Here is a 19,913-nt window from a genome sequence, read left to right as displayed (position 1 = left end):
ACTATGGAAAAAAGGATGTAAAATATCTTAGTAATAATTTTTTATATAATTATATGTTGAAGTGGTAATATTTAGATATATAGGGTTAAATAAAATATGCTATTAAGATTAATTTCACCTGTTTCTTTTTACTTTTTTAAATCTGGCTACTAGAAAATTTTAAATTACACATATGACTCAGGTTAGTGGCTCTCATTTTATTTCAGTGGGACAGTGCTACTCAAGAGCACCCTGTACCCAGCCTAGGTCCTCAGCATTGTGATAAAACTTCTGTCCTATACAAAGGCTGTGCCCTTGACCCACTGTCAGAGGGCGTGTCCAATCAAGATTTTACAGAGCAAGGGCTGCACTGGCCAGAGCCAGCCACTGCCAACAGTTTTGAGCAGATGCATTGAATATCCAGAGACTGGGCTCCGTCTGCTTTTCGTCTGTCACATGGAGTGCAGGTTAAAGTCAGTGTTCAAAATGTTAGACCGAGAGGCTAGCTAACATTTGACACAGTAATGAAAACACAGTTGTATATGTAGCAGGCACTTTACAGAGGCAGCATCATAATACCATTGCTACTTTAGATCTACACAGTGTTTTATAGTTTAAAAAGGTCTTTCATGTCAACCTTGCAGAGTCACTCAGCATTGTTGTCCCCATTTTACAGATGGGGAAATGAGGCTTCGGAGGTCACATGCATTTCAGGGGCTCCCAAACTTCCAGTGTCAGCTCTGGGGAAGCTTGTCAAAATGCAGGTGCTCATGCCCCACTCTCAGAGAATCTGAGTCAGCGGGCGGGGTGGGTCGACTCTCGGGAGATTCTCATGCAGTGGTTGTCAGACCACACTTTGGGGTGAACCAGCCCTCTGAGGTCTCATGGGGTAAGTGAAGGGACTGGGCTTGAGCTCAGCTTCTGATTGCCATCCTGGGGCTCTTCTCCAATCCCAGGCTATCCTGATAAGACACAGGTTATTGTCCTTGGAAGCTGGTATACAGGAAGATACATACATGCCTCACCTCCACCTCCAGCCACACCCCTTACATTGTAGGGGGCTTGTGTAGTTAGCAATAAGCTAGTGTGGCACAAATGGTTAAGCTCTCGGCTACCAACTGAACAGCTGGCAATTCAAACCCACCTAGAGGCGCCTTGGAAGAAAGGCCTGGCAATCTGCTTCTGAAAAATCAGCCATGGAAAACCCTATGGGGTGCGGTTCTACTCCGATACACACAGCATCCCCATGAGTTGGAATTGACTTGATGGTAACTGGTTTAGTGTGGCTGAAGCTAGACCAGGCAGCCAAACAGTGCTGGGTGTCCACAGACTGACCCTCTGTCCCGTTTGGGTGACTTTGGACTGTAGCTGACTCTCCTTCACCATGCTGAACTGAGGTGAAGAGAAATGGGTTCACCCTGCTTGTGCCAGGGAGTTGGTTCCAATTCACAGAGACCGTATATGGCAGGGTAGAGCTGAGGCATAGCATTTCCCAGGATGTAATCTTTACGGGAGCAGATTGCCAGGTCTTTTCTCCCACGGAGCTGCTGGTGGGTTCTTACTGCCTACCTTTTGGTTAGCAGCTGAGCTGCTTAACCATTGCACCACCAGGGCTTCTTTGCCTTCCCCAAGCAAACACTAAAGATCACCTCAAATGTGGAGTTTGGAGACGCCAGCTTGGACCTGTTGAAAAACCTGTAAAAACCCATTGCCATCCAGTTGGTTCAGACTCATAGCGACTCTATAGGACAGAACAGAACTGCCCGTAGGGATTCCAAGGAGCAGCTGGTGGATTCAAACTGCCCACCTTTTGGTTAGCAGCTGTATCTCTTAACCGCTGTGACACCAGGACCTGCTGGGAGGAAGGATTTGCCATTGAAAATGGCCAAGTAGGGTTTTCAGTGGCAGAGCCTGCTATCCTGCGGAGGGCAGGGCCAGGCTGGGGAGGCTGGCAGAGTGCAGATGAACTGTGTGTCCTGCCGTCACTGACCACTCCATTTTTCCCGCAGTGGACGGCAGACTGCAGCGAGCGGCTGAACAGCAGCTGTTCCTTCTCCCGAGGGCGAGCCCCCCCACAACAGGTAGGGAACCGGTGCCACTTTTCTCCTGGGGGGCGCCACAAGTCTTGTTCTTCTGGCTTCCTGGGCCACACACAGCGGCCCCCTGAGAGGTGCTGATATTGAAAGGGCAGGAAAATGGGTGGGTGGGGGGTGGCCTGAGGACCTTGCCCACAGGAAGCTTTCCCACCCCTGGGCCCGTGGATCAACCAGATTTCTTTATAGTGGCAGCATTATTGGTAACAGCAAGCATCTGAAAACAACCAAGTGTCCATTGAGAGGAGAATGAAGAAATGATTTCTGATAAATCTTTATGGTGGAATATTATGCGGCAGTTACAATGAACGATGGGCGGGTCCCACGTAGACACTGATGGGTCTCACAAACAGTGGACTATAGAATTTTGTTTAATTTAATTAATTTGTTTTCTAAATAGACTTTATTTTGTAGAACACTTTTAAGCTTAGAGAAAAATTGTGCAGAAAGTGTGGAGAGTTCCCAGAGGCTCCCTCTCCCCTCCCCCACAGTTGCCCTATTATTGACATCTTGCATTTCGAGGAACATTTGTCACCGTTGATGAGTCAACATTGGTGCACTATTATTCACTGAAGTCCATAGTTTACATCAGCGTTCACTCTTTGTGTCTGGGCAAATGCATGCTGTCATGTGTCCACCGTTAGAGAATCCCACAGGAGAGTTTCACTGCCCTAGGATGCTCTGGGCGCCCCCTGTTCATCCCCCACCTCTGCCCTGAACTCCTGACAACCAGTGGTCTTTCTCCAGGATGTCACGTAGTTGGAATCAGACAGGATGGATTGGATAGTGGTATGACATCTACCTAGACACGTAGTATGGAATCATCCAGTCTTTTCCTGCTGGTGACTCCTGGGTTTGATGCTGTGGGGCACTTCGGAGATCACTTCTGCTCCAGGTCTGCTGGGCGCCTGAGAAGGGGGTATCCTGGGGGTAAGGTGTCACGGGCCTATCTCCTTGCCCTTGACCAACTAGCTGTGCTGGAGCCAGGTGGGTGCCCAGCTTCTCACCCTGCCACTTGCCTGTGAGGTACCGCAGGCTCCTGTGTGGGCTGCACAGCTGGCGGGGAAGGGAGGCAGCTACTCTTTGAGTGACTGACCCCCGGCCTGCCCTGCTGCACCCTCTGGCTGTCCAGCTGTTCCTGCTGACACCTCATCCCTGGGATTAGAAGGCCTAAAAGAACCATTTATCCCCAGCCCCAGCCCAGCCTCAGACTGGCCAGTCCAGAGAGATGGGAGCCGCCTCACAGGCTGCTCAGGAACATGCCCTGGTTTTAAAGCTGCAGCTTGGACATGTTGCCGGGGCCCACTTGCTGGGGGCTGACTTCAGCCTCATGGTGCTGATTAAAGCAGGGTTTCTCCATCTGTCCTGAGGGAAGATGGTCAACCTCAGCTCTGGGAGTCTTTCTTGGGCTGCAGGGTTTGCCCCATCATTGTGTTGGGGGACAGCTGCCTGCATGTTTCCTTTTGTTACAGGATGTTTGTTTGTCATCTAATGTCAGAAAAACCCCTTGCCTTCTCCGAATCCTTTCAGAGGGTAGTTTGAGTCCCACCAGGTGGGAGGGAAGGGGCCAGAGAGTCCAAAACAAGAAATGGGCTGTAGGTAGCCCAGAAAAGCCTGTTCAGCTGCCAGGAATTGGGGTTCAGCTGAACTGTGGATTATTTGGAGCCCTGGTGGTGCAGTGGTTAAGAGCTCAGGCTGCTAACCAAAACGTTGGCAGTTCAAATCCACCAGCTGCTCCTTAGAAACCTCATGGGGCAGTTCTACTCTCCTGTGGGGTCACTATGAGTAGGAATCAACTCAACGGCAGTGGGCTTTTTTGGTGGATTTTTGGCAGCTTCTTTTCCAGACAGCTGTCCATCACGTAATCATCTTGTTAGGATGCTAGGATATGGTTTCCAGCTTTTCATTCTAATAGGGGAAATGCGTGGAGATGGTTGAGAGGAAAGAACCTGAAATGAGAGATTGAAACAGCTGTGGATTTAGAAAACATTTCCAGGTGCTGGCATGGGCTTGAACATTCAGGAAAGAAAGCCGAAAGCCTAGGAAAGGCTGTTTTGAGTCAGGAGCAAGCAGCTCTTCTCCATCTGCACAGAAGTGCCAAGGAATCGAATTAATGTGCACAACAATAGAGCCTCTGATTAGACCTTGAGAATGACTTCCCGCCTGAGGGACTTGTTGGCCTCCAATGTTGGCTGCTGAGCAAGGTGAAGAAACCTTTGCTGGAAACTGAAGAGCACGCCTCCTATCTGGCGGTTCACATGGAGCCCTGGGAAAGGTGGGGGCGTGTTAGGAAAGGCCTTTGTGTCCTGGGTGATGGCCTATGATCCTACATTGCCTGGAATGAGGAGAGAAGGGCATCTCCCCTGCTCCATCAGGATCCCTGATAGCAACTGAAGCATCAGGAGAGAGTGAGACTCCTGACCCAAGGTGTGGCGCTGATTCCAAGCACCTTTTCTGCAATGTGAGGGGTCGGGCTACACAGAGTTCTTGGAGCCTCTTGGGAAGTCCTTGAAATGCTTATATCCTATGTCTCCATGAAATGGCTGACTGGGCCCAAATAGCTGTGAAAAACAGCAGCAGGTCTGGATTTCCTGATTTCTCTGCCATTCCCCCATCCATCCTGATACCCGTGCCACCCTACGGGCTAGGTAGATCGGTGCCAACATTGACTTAGCTCTAGGGCATGACAGATGGTAGATAGAGGAGGGGGATCAAATACACCGGTTACCTCTGGCCCATAGAAAAGGGTAGAAAGAGTTTTCTGCCAGTCACCTTGCTGCCCTCCAGTAACAACTGTATTTGATTCAGTGCCATTTGTAAATCATTAGCACAAATGCTATCATAGAACAAGTGCCTAGATTTTTAAGCAGCTTCCATGGATATGTGAGAAATATCATGTTTAATATTCATGATGCTTGTCTTAGTCATCTAGTGCTGCTGTAACAGAAATACCACAAGTGGATGGCTTCAAAAGAGAGAAATTCATCCTCTCACAGTCTAGGAGGCTAGAAGTCTATATTCAGGCTGCCAGCTTCAGGGAAAGGCTTTCTCTCTCTGTTGGCTCTGGGGGAAGGTCCTTGTCATCAATTTTCCCTGGTCTAGGACCTTCTCCACGCAGGAACCCTGGATCCAAAGGAAGTGCTCTGCTTTAGGCACTGCTTTTTTGGTGATGTGAGGTCTCCATGTCTCTCTTCTGGGTTCTCTCTTTTATATCTCAAAAGAGATTGGCTTTAGACAAAAATCTAATCTTGTAGATTGAGTCCTTCCTTATTAACATAGCTGCCACTAATTTCACCTCATTAATATGGAGGCAGAATTTACAACACATAGGAAAATCACATCAGATGACAAAATGGTGGATAGTCACACAGTACTGGGAATCATGGCCTAGCCAAGTTAACAGATACTTTTGGGGGACACAATTCAATCCATGATCATGCTATTCTCCACTCAGTCAGTACTTTTATTGACAACCTACTATGAGCTCATCAGACACATGAGCTGGAGACTTCTGGCTCGTTACCTGTTTGTAAAGCAGAGGCTAGTATCTTAGTCTGGATTTTCTAGAGAAACAGAACTAGTGAGACATATATGTAAAAATCTGTCTTGGAAGAAATACAGCCAGAATGCCTCTTAGAAGCAAGGATGATGAGACTTTGTCTCCCTTACTTTGGACATGTTATCATGAGGGATCAGTCCCTGGAGAAGGACGTCATGCTTGGTAAAGTACAGGGTCAGCAGAAAAGAGGAGACCCTCAATGAGATGGATTGACAAAGGGGCTGCAACAGGGGCCTCAGCGTAACAATTGTGACGATGGCACAGGACCAGGCAGTGTTTCATTCTGTTGTACACTGGGTGGCTATGAGTCAGAAATGACTCAACAGCACCTAACAACAACAACATATGTATTTAGAGAGAGAGACTGATTTACTTCAAGGGATTGCTTGATGTGACTGTGGGAGCTGACAAGCCCAAAAGCCATAGGTCAGACAGCAGACTGCAGCCCCTGCTGGCTCATGGGACTGTGGGGAGCTGGTAAGTCCACCAGTGATGAGAAGGGTGTGGAGTGGAGAGAGAGAGAGTTCTGCCAAAATATCTATTTATAACCTGGAGGCAGACCATACCCTAAGGAAATCCCCCTTTCAATTCAATTCAATTACCTTACTGACAGTGATTACGTTAGATTGTGTTATGAAAGTTATTAGTCGAGGGTTTGGCCAAACTACTGGGAATCATAGCCTAGCCAAACTGACACATTAAATTAACCATCACAGCTTGTTAACATGGAATGGGAGAAAGATATACATGTTAAGTCCCCAAAAGGGAGGTTGTGGCCACAGGTACAGCAGCCACTCCAAAGAATAGTCTGTGTGGGTAGGGAGAGGTCTTAAAGAACGTGGGACTTGACCTGTGCCTTCAGCAGTGGGCAGGATGTTTGAATAGGTGGAAGAGAAGAGGGAGGGCATTCCAGAGAGAAGAAATGGCATTAGCAAAAACTTGAAGTTCAACATAACTTTGGGAGGTTAAAGCGACAGGAGAGAGAACATCTTGGGTCAATGGTTAGTGCTGGGTATTCCAAGAGTAGTGGGGTATGAGGATGATGAATGCCGAGGTGCCTATGTGCTGGGCTAAGATGGTAGAACTCCTGTCCAGCTTACCATTGTGTATCTTCTGTTGTTTTCTGGTTGTTCCATGCAAATAAACCTGTCTCCTTGTATCAGTCAGGATAGCCCAGATAATGCTACTGTAACAAACAACCCTACAACCTCAGAACTTAAAACAACACATTCAGCACCCAACTTGATGGAACAGTTGCCATCTCAACCAGTTAACCTTGTGACAGAAGGAAAGGGATCTAGACAGTCTCACAATGACAATTCGACAATCTAGCCAGAAGTAACACACTCCACTTCTTAGCGTACTAGCCAGAACTAGTCACATAACCCCCACTCAGCCATAAACACACTACCATTTAGTAAAAACCTAGGAAATGTAATTCTACTGTGTTCCTGGAATGGAGGAAAATAGAACTATTTGGTGACTGGTTAGAATGACTATCACATGCCCAGCCTCTAGTAGACACTCACCTGAGGCTGGAACTGACCTTTTCCTCCTCTCATCTCCTCCACCACCTCAAATTTAGAGCTAAGCAGTCTCAAATGAACCCTTAAGACGTGTGGATCTTACACCCTGGGCTCTCAGGATGGCAAGAAGCTAAGAGGTTATCTGGTCCCCCCGCCCATCCTACAGTGCAGTGGCTATTGAATGGCTGGAAATTTCCAGGCATAGGGAGCTCACTGCCTCAAAAGGCATCTCAGGCCGTTGTTAGGCATCTCTAGTTGACAAAATGTTTTTTCTTTGATTCAGGGCAAAGCCTCCTTCTCATATCTCCAGCTGATGGTTTTAGTTTTACTCCTTTGCCCGTGTCTCTCCTCCAGCAGCCCACCATTGAAAGTCGTCTGTTTAAGCTAAATATTCTCACTCCTGCAGCTACTTCCCTTCTTCCATGGTGAATTCATTCCTTTGTTTATTTGTTTTACCCATTGATCCAATGAGCAAATTATCACTGAGGGCCGCCCATGTGCCAGGCACTATGCTAGGATCTGGGAATTTAGAGTAGTGAACAAGTTAGGCATGGTCCCTGTTACACGGAGATTACGGGAAGCAGGACAGATTCTTAAGCCACCCTTAGGTCTGGGATATGACAAGGTGATTTGTAGGTCCCAGCCTGTCATAGGCTACTCCTCCAGGAAGCACTGTGATTCCTCTTAACATGCCTTCTAGAACCGAACACATTCCTCCTGATGAGATCTAAAGAAGGCAGCCTCCGCCACCTGCCAGCATGTGAGCCTCTCTTTTTCTGAAAATTCTATCTGCTTCTGCCTTCATGGTGCCTTCTGGCTCTAACTTACTTAGGGGAACAGGATACAACTGCAAAGAATATTAATGATTGACTTTTATAGGGAGAACTATTGCCAGCTGTTCACTGAGTACCTGTTGTGTGAGCCATGGCCTGGTCTCTGCCTTCAGAGAACCTACAACCTGCTTAGAGAAATAAGGCCTTCTTGTATGAAAAAGCAGCCATCTGAGGAGCATTTGAGTACAGGGAGGAATGGGCCTGGTGTCTGCTGGACAGGCCTCTGGTGTGGCTGAATGCAGGCTATTTAAATAACATGGCTATTTAAACCCTAAATCACAAGCCTAATTAACTGGAAGAGAGTTTGTTTTTTTTTTTAATAATTTTTATTGAGCTTAAAGATTTTTTTTTTTTTATTGAGCTTTAAGTGAACATTTACAAATCAAGTCAGTCTGTCACATATAAGCTTATATACAGCTTACTCCATACTCCCACTTAGTCTCCCCCTAATGAGTCAGCCCAGAAGAGAGTTTTGTGGACAGAAAGGGTTGGCTTAGGACAAATACCCTTGGCCACAGGCTTCAGTCATTGTGTACCACCTCTCCCTGACCTTCAGTTTTAGTTAGAAGACAGAGATAGCTCAGGGGAGGGGACAGGATGGACAAACAGACACAGCAGTCCCAGAGTGGAAGGAATGGCCTTTCTGCACCCACCCAAAAGTTGTACTGGTCTCCACCTGGGCATTCTCCTGCCTCAAAAGCCCTTCCATTGTGGGGTATTAAAATGTTGGGGGCCACCCCCTTTCTACAGTACAGAGAGCTGTCCTTGGTGCTGATCCATATATTGGCCTGGACAGGACTGTTCCTCCCTGGGCCCTGCCCTGCCCCGCCACCTCCCTCTGCCCTCATCTCCTCACTTTCTCTCTGATTGACAGATCCTCCCATTGGACATATTTCTTTAGGGTCTTTTGTTCCCTGTACATTCCATTTAATGTAAAAACTCACAGCATTTCTCATGTGTTCTACCTGCCTTCCCCCACCCCACTCGGGAACTACCCAGCTAGTCCTCATGCTCACAGTACAGATGGGGAAACACAGGTCCAAGGAGCCAGGGTGACCTGTGTGAAGCAGGTGGCAAGTCCAGGTCCAGAAGGCTGTTTTACCCACTCTGAGTCAAAACCATGTTGCTTCTTCCAGGAGGTTTCCCCTAGTCTCCGAATCATACTGCTGTCTCCCCCAAAGCTGGCAGCATGGATGGCATGCACCTCATCACATGGCACTTGACTCCCTGCCATCTTTATTTGTTCCTTCTGCTCCTTGTGAATCCCCAGTTGGTCAGTAAGACTATAGCCTCAGGCCTTTTGTGGTCCACACAGTGCACAGCATGGTGTTAATTCACTTATATGGGTGGTAGATTGGAATTTGAGGCAGGAGAGTTGGGGAGGGCATCCTTGGGGAGAAAGGACAGAAGTTTTGTGCGTTATTGAAAAGAACCCTCCCAGTAAGCTCCCTGGGAGCCCTGTGTCCGTGAAGTGAGAGTCTCCACATTAGGTCAGGCTTGCCTCCCGGTCCTCAGGATGGAACTGATTGAGTGACTTTCTGCATCAAGAAGGGAGCAGAGTGGGATTGCGAGCCCTTAGAAGGACAGGTACTGGCCACCTTTCTCTCTCTGTTGCCCATCCCTGGGCCTCTTTACAGCCCAGCTACTCAAACTGACGGGATGCTGGCTTGTGGTGATGCTGTCCTGGGTTTTAGCTCCTGGGACAGGGGCTTGGTAGAGACCAGGGCAGAGGGCCGGCCACCCCTGTCTCTGAGTTGCAGATGTGCTGGGGAAATTTGCACTGGGAGCCTGGCATTCTCCAGGTGGTAATTCACCTGCAACTCACCCATTAACGGGGGGCCTCCTGCTGCCCCCTGCCCTATTCAGCCAGGCTTGCCTAGATTCTAAACACAGCCCAGGATTGTCAAAGCACGTGCACACGTGTGTGTACAGGCAAAACTCACAAGGCAGTTATGTGTTAATAAAGGGAAAACAGCAGCATAGAACAGGGCTGTTTATTGTTTAACTGTACTGGCCTGAGCGTTTTTCCCCTGCGCCATGACTCTCTCTCTCTCTCCCCTTGTTTCTCTGACTCATGCATGGAGCCTCCTGTCCTTATAAATACCTATTCAGCCCCCTCTCCCTTCCAGGGCCTCTTTCCTTCACTCCAGGCAATTTACTCCCCGCACCAGCCCTGCCTTCCCAGTCATAAGCAAAGCTGGGCTTGGAGAATCCGAATGTTTGTAGGAGATGGTTTTATTCCTGCTTTATGGAAATTTCCACAGTGGGGTCAGGATTTATCTGAATAGTATGCCTACATAGCACAGTGGTTAAGAGCACAACCCCTGGGCCATGCTGTCTGGGCCCCTACCCTGGGAACTAGTTGTATGAGTGTGGGCAAGTTCTCTATGCCTCAGTTTCCTCATCAGTAAAATGGGAATGATAATAATAATATCTGCCTCCTGGGTTGTAATGGGGGCATTGATAGTTCAGTGGTAGAATTCTCACCTTCCAGGCAGGAGACCTGGGTTCGATTCCCAGCTAATGCACCTCGAGTGCAGCCACCACCCATCTGTCATTGGAGGCTTGTGTGTTGCTATGATGCTGAACTGGTTTCATGGATGCTTCTAGACTAAGATGGAGTAGGAAGGAAGGCCTGGAGATCTGCTTCTGAAAATCAGCCAGTGAAAACCCTATGGATCACAGTGGTCTGATCTACAACTAATTATGGGATGGTGCAGGACTGGGCAGCATTTTGTTCTATTGTGCATGGTGTCGCCATGAGCCCTGCTGACTCAACAGCAGCTAAGAAGAACAACAGGATTATAATAAATGTCCAGTGCTCAGATGGTGCCTAAAGTGTTGTGAGTTCTATGTCAGTACCTGCTGTTACCATCATTGCTATTCTTGGGCCTTCCTGGGGTCTGCCCTCCCCTGAGCTGGAGTTAGCTCTGCCCCCAGTAGGAGCCTCAGTTTCCCTGCTTAGGGGCAGGGTGCTTCCACTGCCTTTTCCATGCAGTTAAAAGTGCTGGTTACCCATTTGTGATCTGTTCTGAGAGCATTATGGCTCACCCTGGCATGGGGCCCTCTAATTGCCGGTAGAAGGGGCTGTTGTGAAGGATCCCACAGTGTGTAAGTGCTAAAAACTACCCACTGAAAAGGACAATTGTTTCTGATAGGACCTCTCAGAACTTTGGCATCTCAGCAACCTGGGGGGCAGGGGCTGGGTGGTCTCAGGGCTGGGAGGAGGCTGTGCTCAGAGAAATGCTATGGCCACCAGGACCCACCATGGAATAATAAGCTGGAGAATATCATTTAAGTAGCCAGTGATGGAGAGCTGTCAGTGCTTGGCCACAGAGTCCATGCTACAAAATATTTAATGGATGATACTGGGTTACAAGCCTGGGGTGGGGGTGAATAGGCAGGGGGATACAACAGAAAAGAGAAGCCAGGGTCCCTGCCATCCAGGGAATGTTAGCCTAATTGAGGGAGAGAGTTAGTATGAGGCTTAGCATTGTCCAGACACTAGGGTGATGTTGGCTGTGGTCAGCAGCGGGAGAGGGCTGGCTGGGTAGGTACTAAGGAGGACAGTAGGTGAGACTCTTCAAGGCTCCTGAGGAAGTGGGAGTTGGAGAGGCCAGAGAACAGCCTGAGCTGGCCTGGGTCTGTGTAGTCACTTGGTGTATGGCTGTGAGGACATGAGAAGGCCATCTGCTGATTTCAGGAAGGAGGGCCATGATGTACCATCCTTGTAAAAGGGGCTTGTAGATAAGAGGATGGTTGATCACCAAGGGGCACTTGTGGGGTCCCCAGTAGGTCCTGACAAGGACCGAGGGTGGGTAATCTTGGAGAACACCAACTCACTAACCTTGGAGTCCCTTGACACACACTCTCCAGCTACTCCCAGCCCCACCATGCTCCCTGCGCAAACCCGGAAGGCCTTAAAGTTACCCAGAATGCCTTCTATTCTGCCATGATTCCTTTCCACACACCACTACCTTGCTTGGATCACTCCTTTCCTCCTTTTCCCTCTGCTTGTCTGACCTCCTCGGGAGAGTTGCCTGTACTTTGGTCCTACTGCCACACCTTGAAATCAGAGCACATACCACACTGTATTGTAATTACTTAATATGTGTGTGTCATCTCATCCCATTCTTTGAGGGCAAGTCTGTGACTTCTTCATATTTTTATCCTCAGTATTTGTCCAGGCTCAGGCACATGGCAGGTGCTCCCGAGAAGATAAGCCAATGTATGATCAAGTGGATCTGAGAAATGATGGGTCCCAGGACAGGTTAATCAGAGTGATGTCAATAAAATTAGGCCCTGCAGAAAGGTCTCAAAAATGAGGACTAGGAGTGGGAATGTAAAATGTACAACCACTTTAGAAATCGATTTGGCACTTCCTTAAAAAGCTAGAAATAGAACTACCATAGGATCCAGCAATCCCACTCCTCAGAATATATCCTAGAGAAATACGAGCCTTTACACGAACAGATATATGCACACCCATGTTTATTGCAGCACTGTTTACAAAAGCAAAAAGATGGAAGCAACCAAGGTGCCCATCAATGGATGAATGGATAAATAAATTATGGTATAGTCACACAATGGAATACTACGCATCGATAAAGAACAGTGAGGAATCTGTGAAACATTTCATAACAGGAGGAACCTGGAAGGCATTATGCTGAGTGAAATTAGTCAGTTGCAACAGGACAAATATTGTATAAGACCACTATTATAAGAACTTGAGAAATAGTTTAAACGGAGAAGAAAATATTTTTTTTGTGGTTATGAGAGGGAGGGGGGAAGGAGAGAGGGTGGGAGAGGGGTATTCACTAATTAGATAGTAGATAAGAACTACTTTAGGTGAAGGGAAAGACAACACACAATACAGGGGAGGTAAGCACAACTGCACTAAACCAAAAGCATAGAAGCTTCCTGAATAAACTGAATGCTTCAAAGGTCAGTGTAGCAGGTGCAGGGGTTTGGGGAGCATGGTTTCAGGGGATATCTAAGTCAATTGGCATAATAAAATCTATTAAGAAAACATTTTGCATCCCACTTTGAAGAGTGGCATCTGGGGTCTTAAACACTAGCAAGCAGCCATCTAAGATGCATCAATTGGTCTCAACCCACGTGGATCAAAGGAGAATGAAGAACACCAAGGACACAAAGTGATTACGAGCCCAAGAGACAGAAAGGGCCACATGAACCAAGGACTACATCATCCTGAGACCAGAAGAACTAGATGGTGCCTGGCTACAACCAATGACTGCCCTGACAGGGAACACAACAGAGAACCCCTGAGGGAGCAGGAGAGCAGGGGATGCAGACCCCTAATTCTCATAAGACCAGACTTAATGATCTGACTGAGACTAGAGGGACCCTGGTGGTCATGGCCCCCAGACCTTCTGTTGGCCCAGGATAGGAACCATTCCCGAAGCCAACTCTTCAGACATGGATTGGACTGGACAATGGGTTGGAGAGAGATGCTGGTGAGGAGTGAGCTTCTTGGATCAGGTGGACACTTGAGACTATGTTGGCATCTCCTGCCTGGAGGGGAGATGAAAGGGTAGAGGGAGTTAGAACCTGGTGAAATGGACACGAAAAGAGAGAGTGGAGGGAGGGAGCGGCCTGTCTCATTAGGGGGAGAGCAATTGGGAGTATGTATCAAGGTGTATATAAGTTTTTGTGTGAGAGACTGACTTGATTTGTAAACTTTCACTTAAAGCACAATAAAAATTATTAAAAAAAATGAGGACTAGGGAGGTGTCATGGATTGATTTGTGTCCCCCCAAAATATGTGTATCAATTTGGCTAGGCCGTGATTCCCGATATTGTGTGATTGTCCACCATTTTGTCATCTGATGTGATTTTCCTAGGTGTTGTAAATCCTATCCTTATGATGTTAAGGAGATGGGATTAGTGGCAGTTGTGTTAATAAGGCAAGACTCAGTCTACAAGATTAGATTGTGTCTTAAGCCAGTCTCTTTTAAGACATAAAAGAGAACAGAGAGACATGGGAGACCTCACACCACCAAGAAACAAGAGCCAGTAGAATAGCCCATCCTTTGGACCTGGGGTTCCTATGCTGAGAAGGTCCTCAACCAGGGAAGATTGATGAGGAGGACCTTTCTCCAGAGTCAACGGAGAGAGAGAGCCTTCGCCTGGAGCTGATGCCCTGAATTTGGACTTCTAGACTACTAGACTGTGAAGGAATAAACTTCTGTTTGTTGAGGCCATCCACTTGTAGTATTCCTGTTATAGCTGTACTAGATGACTAAGACAGGAGGCTATGAGGAATCCAGCCAGAAGGCCATAAAACAGAGAGAAAAGTGTACATAAGGGTACAGTTCAGTGGATTTTCACAAACTGAACACACCCATGTAAGCAGTACCCAGATCAAGAAACAGGACATTACCAGCTCCTCTCCCCCCAGGAGCCCCTGGTGCCTCCTTCCAGTTACTAAGTTCTGTCACCATAGATTAGTTAGTTTGCCTGTTCTTAAATTTTGTATCAGTTGAACCATACAGTAGGGATTCTTTTGTGTCTGGATGATTTTGCTCCACACCGTGTTTGTGGAATTTATGTTGTTGCATGTTTTTTTAATTCCTATATTCTCACTGCTGTGTAATATTAGCATATGTGAACCTACCACAATTTATGTATCCAGTCAACTGTTGATAGGCATTGGAGTGGTTTCCAGTTTGGGGCAATTGCGTATAGTGCTGCCATATAGCTTTGTGTGTGTGTCTCTTGGTGGACAGACATGCACATTTCTGTTGTGTTTATACCTAGGAGTGAATTCCTGGGTCATAAGGCACGCCCATGTTCAGCTTTAGTTTACGTGGAAATTTTTTTTGAGGAGTGTGATGATGGAACCAGACAGTAGGGATAAGGGAGGATGGATGGTGTCTGGAGAACTTGTTGAGGAGATCATCAGCCGAAGGGCAGAGAAACCAAATCACAGGGACTGGATCAAGTGAAGGGTTTTCTGTCTGTGGGGTGGATCCCATAGGAAACATTGGGGGATGAAGACTGGAGAGGGTTGCTTTAGTGAGAAATTCAATTGTTGATGTCGCCGTGGTCACTGGGGGCTTCTGAACTCTGCCTAATTTTGGGGAGTGGAGCTTAACTCTAAACAAAGTCACCTCTCTGTGGACCCCCCAGTTTGCCTGGCTCTGCAGAGCCCCTAACTGGGGAGAAACTACCGCCATCAGGCTGGTACTGGTGGCAGTGGGCCAGGGGCAGCAGAGGCCTGGGTCGTCTCTGTACCTAATTGCATGCATCTGTAAAAAACACCAGTGAAACAAGGGCCTGTGCCTGCTGGGGGGAGGCTAGGAGTCCTCCATAGGGTCCTCTTGACTCTTTATGGGTGCACCAGCTAGCACATTTACTCCATTGGCTCACTCCAGCCTCTGTGCTTTCCAGGATGGCCAGCCAAGGGAGACAGGGAGGGGCTCTGTAGCCCTCTTGGGTTTAAGCCTTAGGAATTACCGTCCACCCACTTGTTTCTCAACATCCTTGCCAAGAAAATAATTCCGCCTTTTTAATCCCCTGTCTCTTCCAGAATGGCAGCAAAGACAACTCTCTGGACATGCTGGGCACAGACATCTGGGCAGCCAACACCTTTGATTCCTTCAGGTGAGTTCCCAGCCTCCTTTCTCTGTGGGGTATGGTCCCAGTTGAGACACTAGCTTACTTTGTCCTGTGCGCCAGTGCCAAGTGCCATGGGTAATCTTTGGGGCTGAGAAAATGTGGATTGCTGGCCAATCATGAGATAGAAAGAAACAAAGAGCGAGGACTGAAGTAGGGAGGATGAAGCTGAAGAAGGAGAAGGTCAGAGAGAGGAGATAGGAGATAGGGAGATCAAAGGAAGGAAAATGAGAGAGAGAACATCAAAGGGAAAAGAGAGATCTAAGAGAACGGAAGAGGAGGCAGAGAGAAGAGAGGCCTGGGGGAAAAGACAAGACAGAAACAGATAGTCCAGCCAAAGAGGAGAGGGAGAGAAAGCAGAGGGGGGACCCTGGGGAGATGGAAGAGCAAAGGGAATGGCCCACTGTGGATGCTGGGCCTGATCTGGTGCCCATTGTGTCAAGGTTCAGGACAGCAGCTGTGGCCACAGACCCCCACTGCTCCCCACCTGAGGTTTGGAATGGGGTTGTCTGCAGAGGGGCCTGGCACAGATAGATTGTGAGTGGTTCAGACTCTAGAAGGTTTCTGGTGGACCAAGTTGGAGGGGCAGGTGTTGGCCAAGGTTCCTCAGGGCACGGGAACCACTGTAAAGTAAGTATCATGCCCATGCTTGTTTTCTAAGCATGCACTTCACACAGCAAGGTAGAGAGAAGGTGAGGATGTCCCATGGAGCCCCCTTCCTATGTCTGTGGGCACACAACTGACACCTCAGGCTCCATTCTGAGGGGCCCCTGCCCTTGCATGTGAGTGGCCTCCCCCTCCTGCCTGCGTCTTTCTGAGAACACTTCCTTGCCCCGGTTCAGCCTGGGGTACCTGGTCCTATCAGTAACTGGGCCTGTCTCCCCCTTGTCTCGCATTTCTCGCCCTCTAGTGGTGCCACCTGGGACCTGCAGCCCGAAAAGCTAGACTTCACCCAGTTCCACCGGAAACTGCGACACACGCCCAGGCAGCCTCTGCCACACATCGACCGAGACGGGTAAGGGGGAAGGGACCAGGGGTTCTGACACAGGGGTGGGGTCTGGTGGGCGCAGGCATGGCTGTACCGCAGCACCAGGTGAGCAGGCCGAGTAGGGGCTTTTCTAATGCCCGGATGCTTCTTTCTCCGCCGCAGAACTGCGGGCTTACCGGCTTCCCCCGGGAATCCCTCCAGCCTTCACAGCCGGCCCCTCCAGCCCACACTGCCCACGCCCCTCCCTGACCATCCGCGATGGCCCTGGGTTGTCAATCATCTGGCGCAGCCATCCTCAAATTTGAACCTGTATCAGAATCACCTGCAGGCTAGTGAGCACCCAGATCATGGGCCCCACTCAGAGTCCCTGATAGGGTAGATCTGCAGTGAGGCCTGGGAATTGCATTTCTCCCGAGCTCTCAGGTGATGCTGCCGGTCCGTAGACCGCTCTTGGAGAATCACTGCTCTAGTGCTTGATTTTACACGGGCTTATCTTGCCCTTTAGTTACTTCAGGTATTGGCAGTGCCTTCCCTTTTTAAAGACGTTGTCAGGGCCTGGGCTGACCCCACAGCGGGGATGAGACTCCAGCTGGACATGGGTGGGGAACAGTTGGCGTCTATTTTTTAAAAAATACTTTTTATTGAAGTAAAACTCACATAACATAAAATTAACAACTTTAAACAATTTAGAGGCATTGAATACATTCATAATGTATAACCACCACCTCTATTTCCAAAACATCTCCATCACCCCAAAATACCTGCCCCCTCCCCCCCACCCATTAAGCAATGATTCCTCATTCCCTTCTCTTCCAGCCCCTGGCAACCACCAGTCTGCTTTCTGTCTCTCTGGATTGACCTATTCTGGATATTTCATATAAATGGAATCATACAATATGTGACCTTTTGTGTCTGGTTTCTTTCACTTAGCATGTTTTTGGACATACTATATGCTACAGTTTATGTTGTAACATATGTTAGAACTCCATTCCTTTTCATGACTAAGTAATATTCCACTGTACGTGTATACCACATTTTGTTTATCTGTTCATCCACTGATGAACATCTGGGTTGTTTCCACCTTTTGACTATTGCAAATACTGCTGTTATGAACATTGGTGTACAAGTATTTGTTTGAGTACCTGTTTTCAGTTCTCTAGGGTGTATGTCTAGGAGTGGAATTGCTGGGTCATGTGGTAGTTCAACGTTTAACTTACTGAGGGGCCTCCCAGCTGGTCTCCACAGCAGCCGCACCATTTTACATTCCCACCAGCAATGCACGAGGGCTCCAGTTTTTCCACATCCTTGCCAACACTTGTTATTTTCCTTTTTGTTTTGTTTTTTATCATACAAATGGCTTCTATTTTTCCTTCCCTGTCCGTTCTTATCTCCCAGTCACTTCAGATGTGAACGTAACTGATCCCATTGGACCCCTCCACTCCGCATGTGCTGTGCGGCACTCTTCTGCCTCTCACACATCCTCTTTTACTCCCCCTCCCCCCCACACACACCCCTAGAGGCCACCCCACCCGTCTCTCAATAGCACTGGTCTCATAGTAATGCAATGAGGAGCAAGCCAGGAGACAGATGTTCCTGTCCCCATTGTAGAGGTAAGAGAAATGCTGCTCAGAGAGGTTAAACAACCTGCCCAAGTAGCAGAGCCATGATTTAAGACCAGGCCTTCTGACACCGTGCAATGTCTGGATAACTGTAGCAGGGTATTCTTAAATCGACTTAGCCCTCTTAAATTTTATGCAGAATTGCCTGCACAGTACCTGATGGGTGAGGCCATCATGGTATCGCTATCCCAGGCGCCCCAGGCTCTCACCTCCCTTCTGATTGCCCTGCCAGCTATAAGCTCCGTCAGAACTCTTGAGGGGCTGTTTTCCTTTGGGTGGAGAGGAGAGATGGCTCCTGGAGGGCACTAAGCATGGAAGCACCCAGGTAGAAGGAGATAAAGCAAAGGAGAGACACAGCTTGAGGCTCCCCTGACCCTAACTCCGGCCTCCTCACCCTGCCTGCTGCTTGCCCAGCCACACCTCTAACAGCAGGGGAGCCATTTACCTGCTCACCTCCTGCACAGGGCTGTGTCCCCTACACGTTTGTGTTCAGGAAGGGCCACCTCCTGTCAGCAGGTGGTGATCAGGAATGGGTGCTCAGCAGGGGCGAGGCTTCCCATGTGCCTCAGGAGCAGGCTGGAGCTTGGGTTTGCCATGGGAACAGGACGAGCATTTCACATTTCTAAAGCCCACTGTAGCTGGCCTGCTGGGTCCCCCACGTGGAGCTGGGTACCTTGAGGAAAACACACGCACACGCACGCACGCATGCACATACACACACGCACACAGCTGTGTAAAATATGTTCCCACCCAGCAGGACCGTTCGGTCTACTGGAAAAAGGAGGCATAAACCCATTTGTGATTGAAACTGTATAGGGAAAAAGTGGTGTAGACATTTAGAGAGTAAACAGTGTAAAATAAGATGTCAGGTGGGCGGTTAGATAAAGTAAATGCAAACAGGATTAGAGCAGAGAGCACCTTTGCGGGGTGAACTGTCTGGGAAAGGCTTCTGGTAGGAAGTGGCACTGCCCTGGGTAGCTCCGTCTCTTGTGTTCCCTGGGAACACATAGATGGTAAACACAGTGGGGAAACTGAGGCCCAGAGGCTAGAAGTGATAGCACTGCCTTACTGACCGCAGGTGGCTCCGTGGGGGATGTGTGTTGAAGTCAGGCTTTCTGAAGGTGTCTCCACCATCCACACAAATTAGCTTCATAGCAAAGATACTACTTGGCAGTAGCGATAAGTGACTCTTCCACGAGGAAAGATCCCCCTGTGCTGGGAGGCAGGGTGCACTCTGAGGCCGGAGTAACCAGTGCCCTACTCACCAGCGGTGTCTGAGTCCTCGCCCAGGCTCACCAGACTTGCTGAGTCTCTTGGCATCTCCTTTGGACACCTGGCTCTCTGGCCAAACCCTCTCACTGTTGGGCTCCAGGGGAGTCTGGGTGAAGCATCCTGCGGCCACCCAGTGGCTGGGCTGGGAACTGCATTGCCCTAGAATCCTGCTGCACTGGACAAGGACTCGGAGGCCCAGCCACTGCAGCATCCCAGAGGACGCAGAGCACCACTCAGTTGCCAAGGCCTCCTGCAGCCTGTGTTTCCATGGAGGGACAGGAATTGGAGAAAGCGGTTGCCTTGGAAACCCTGTTGGCAGTGGTGACTCAGCTGGTCTGTAGCAATCTTCTGCCCTCCCAACCTGCAGCTCTCAGGGAGGCAGGATGGGCCTCCCCTGTATGCCACC

At 48.8% G+C, this 19,913-nt stretch overlaps 1 protein-coding gene across 5 annotated transcripts in view; it reads left to right on the top strand.

Moving 5' to 3' along the window:
- The window catches only part of CTIF (cap binding complex dependent translation initiation factor), a 300,698-nt gene that overhangs the window by 82,120 nt on the left and 198,665 nt on the right, over positions 1-19,913 (top strand). For 4 of the 5 annotated variants that reach the window (XM_064294545.1, XM_064294547.1, XM_064294546.1 and 1 more), the window contains 3 exons: positions 1,989-2,060; positions 15,543-15,616; positions 16,539-16,643. In XM_064294545.1, the coding sequence (XP_064150615.1) occupies positions 1,989-2,060; positions 15,543-15,616; positions 16,539-16,643 (251 nt within the window). The remainder of the gene's footprint in view (positions 1-1,988; positions 2,061-15,542; positions 15,617-16,538; positions 16,644-19,913) is intronic. The other variant, XM_064294549.1, reaches the window with a different exon arrangement.

This window comes from Loxodonta africana, chromosome 11 (genome assembly GCF_030014295.1).
Source record: "Loxodonta africana isolate mLoxAfr1 chromosome 11, mLoxAfr1.hap2, whole genome shotgun sequence".
Classification (NCBI taxonomy): domain Eukaryota; kingdom Metazoa; phylum Chordata; class Mammalia; order Proboscidea; family Elephantidae; genus Loxodonta; species Loxodonta africana.
The sequence above is the reverse complement of the archived record's forward strand: the minus strand, read 5'-3'. Positions and strand labels throughout refer to the sequence as shown.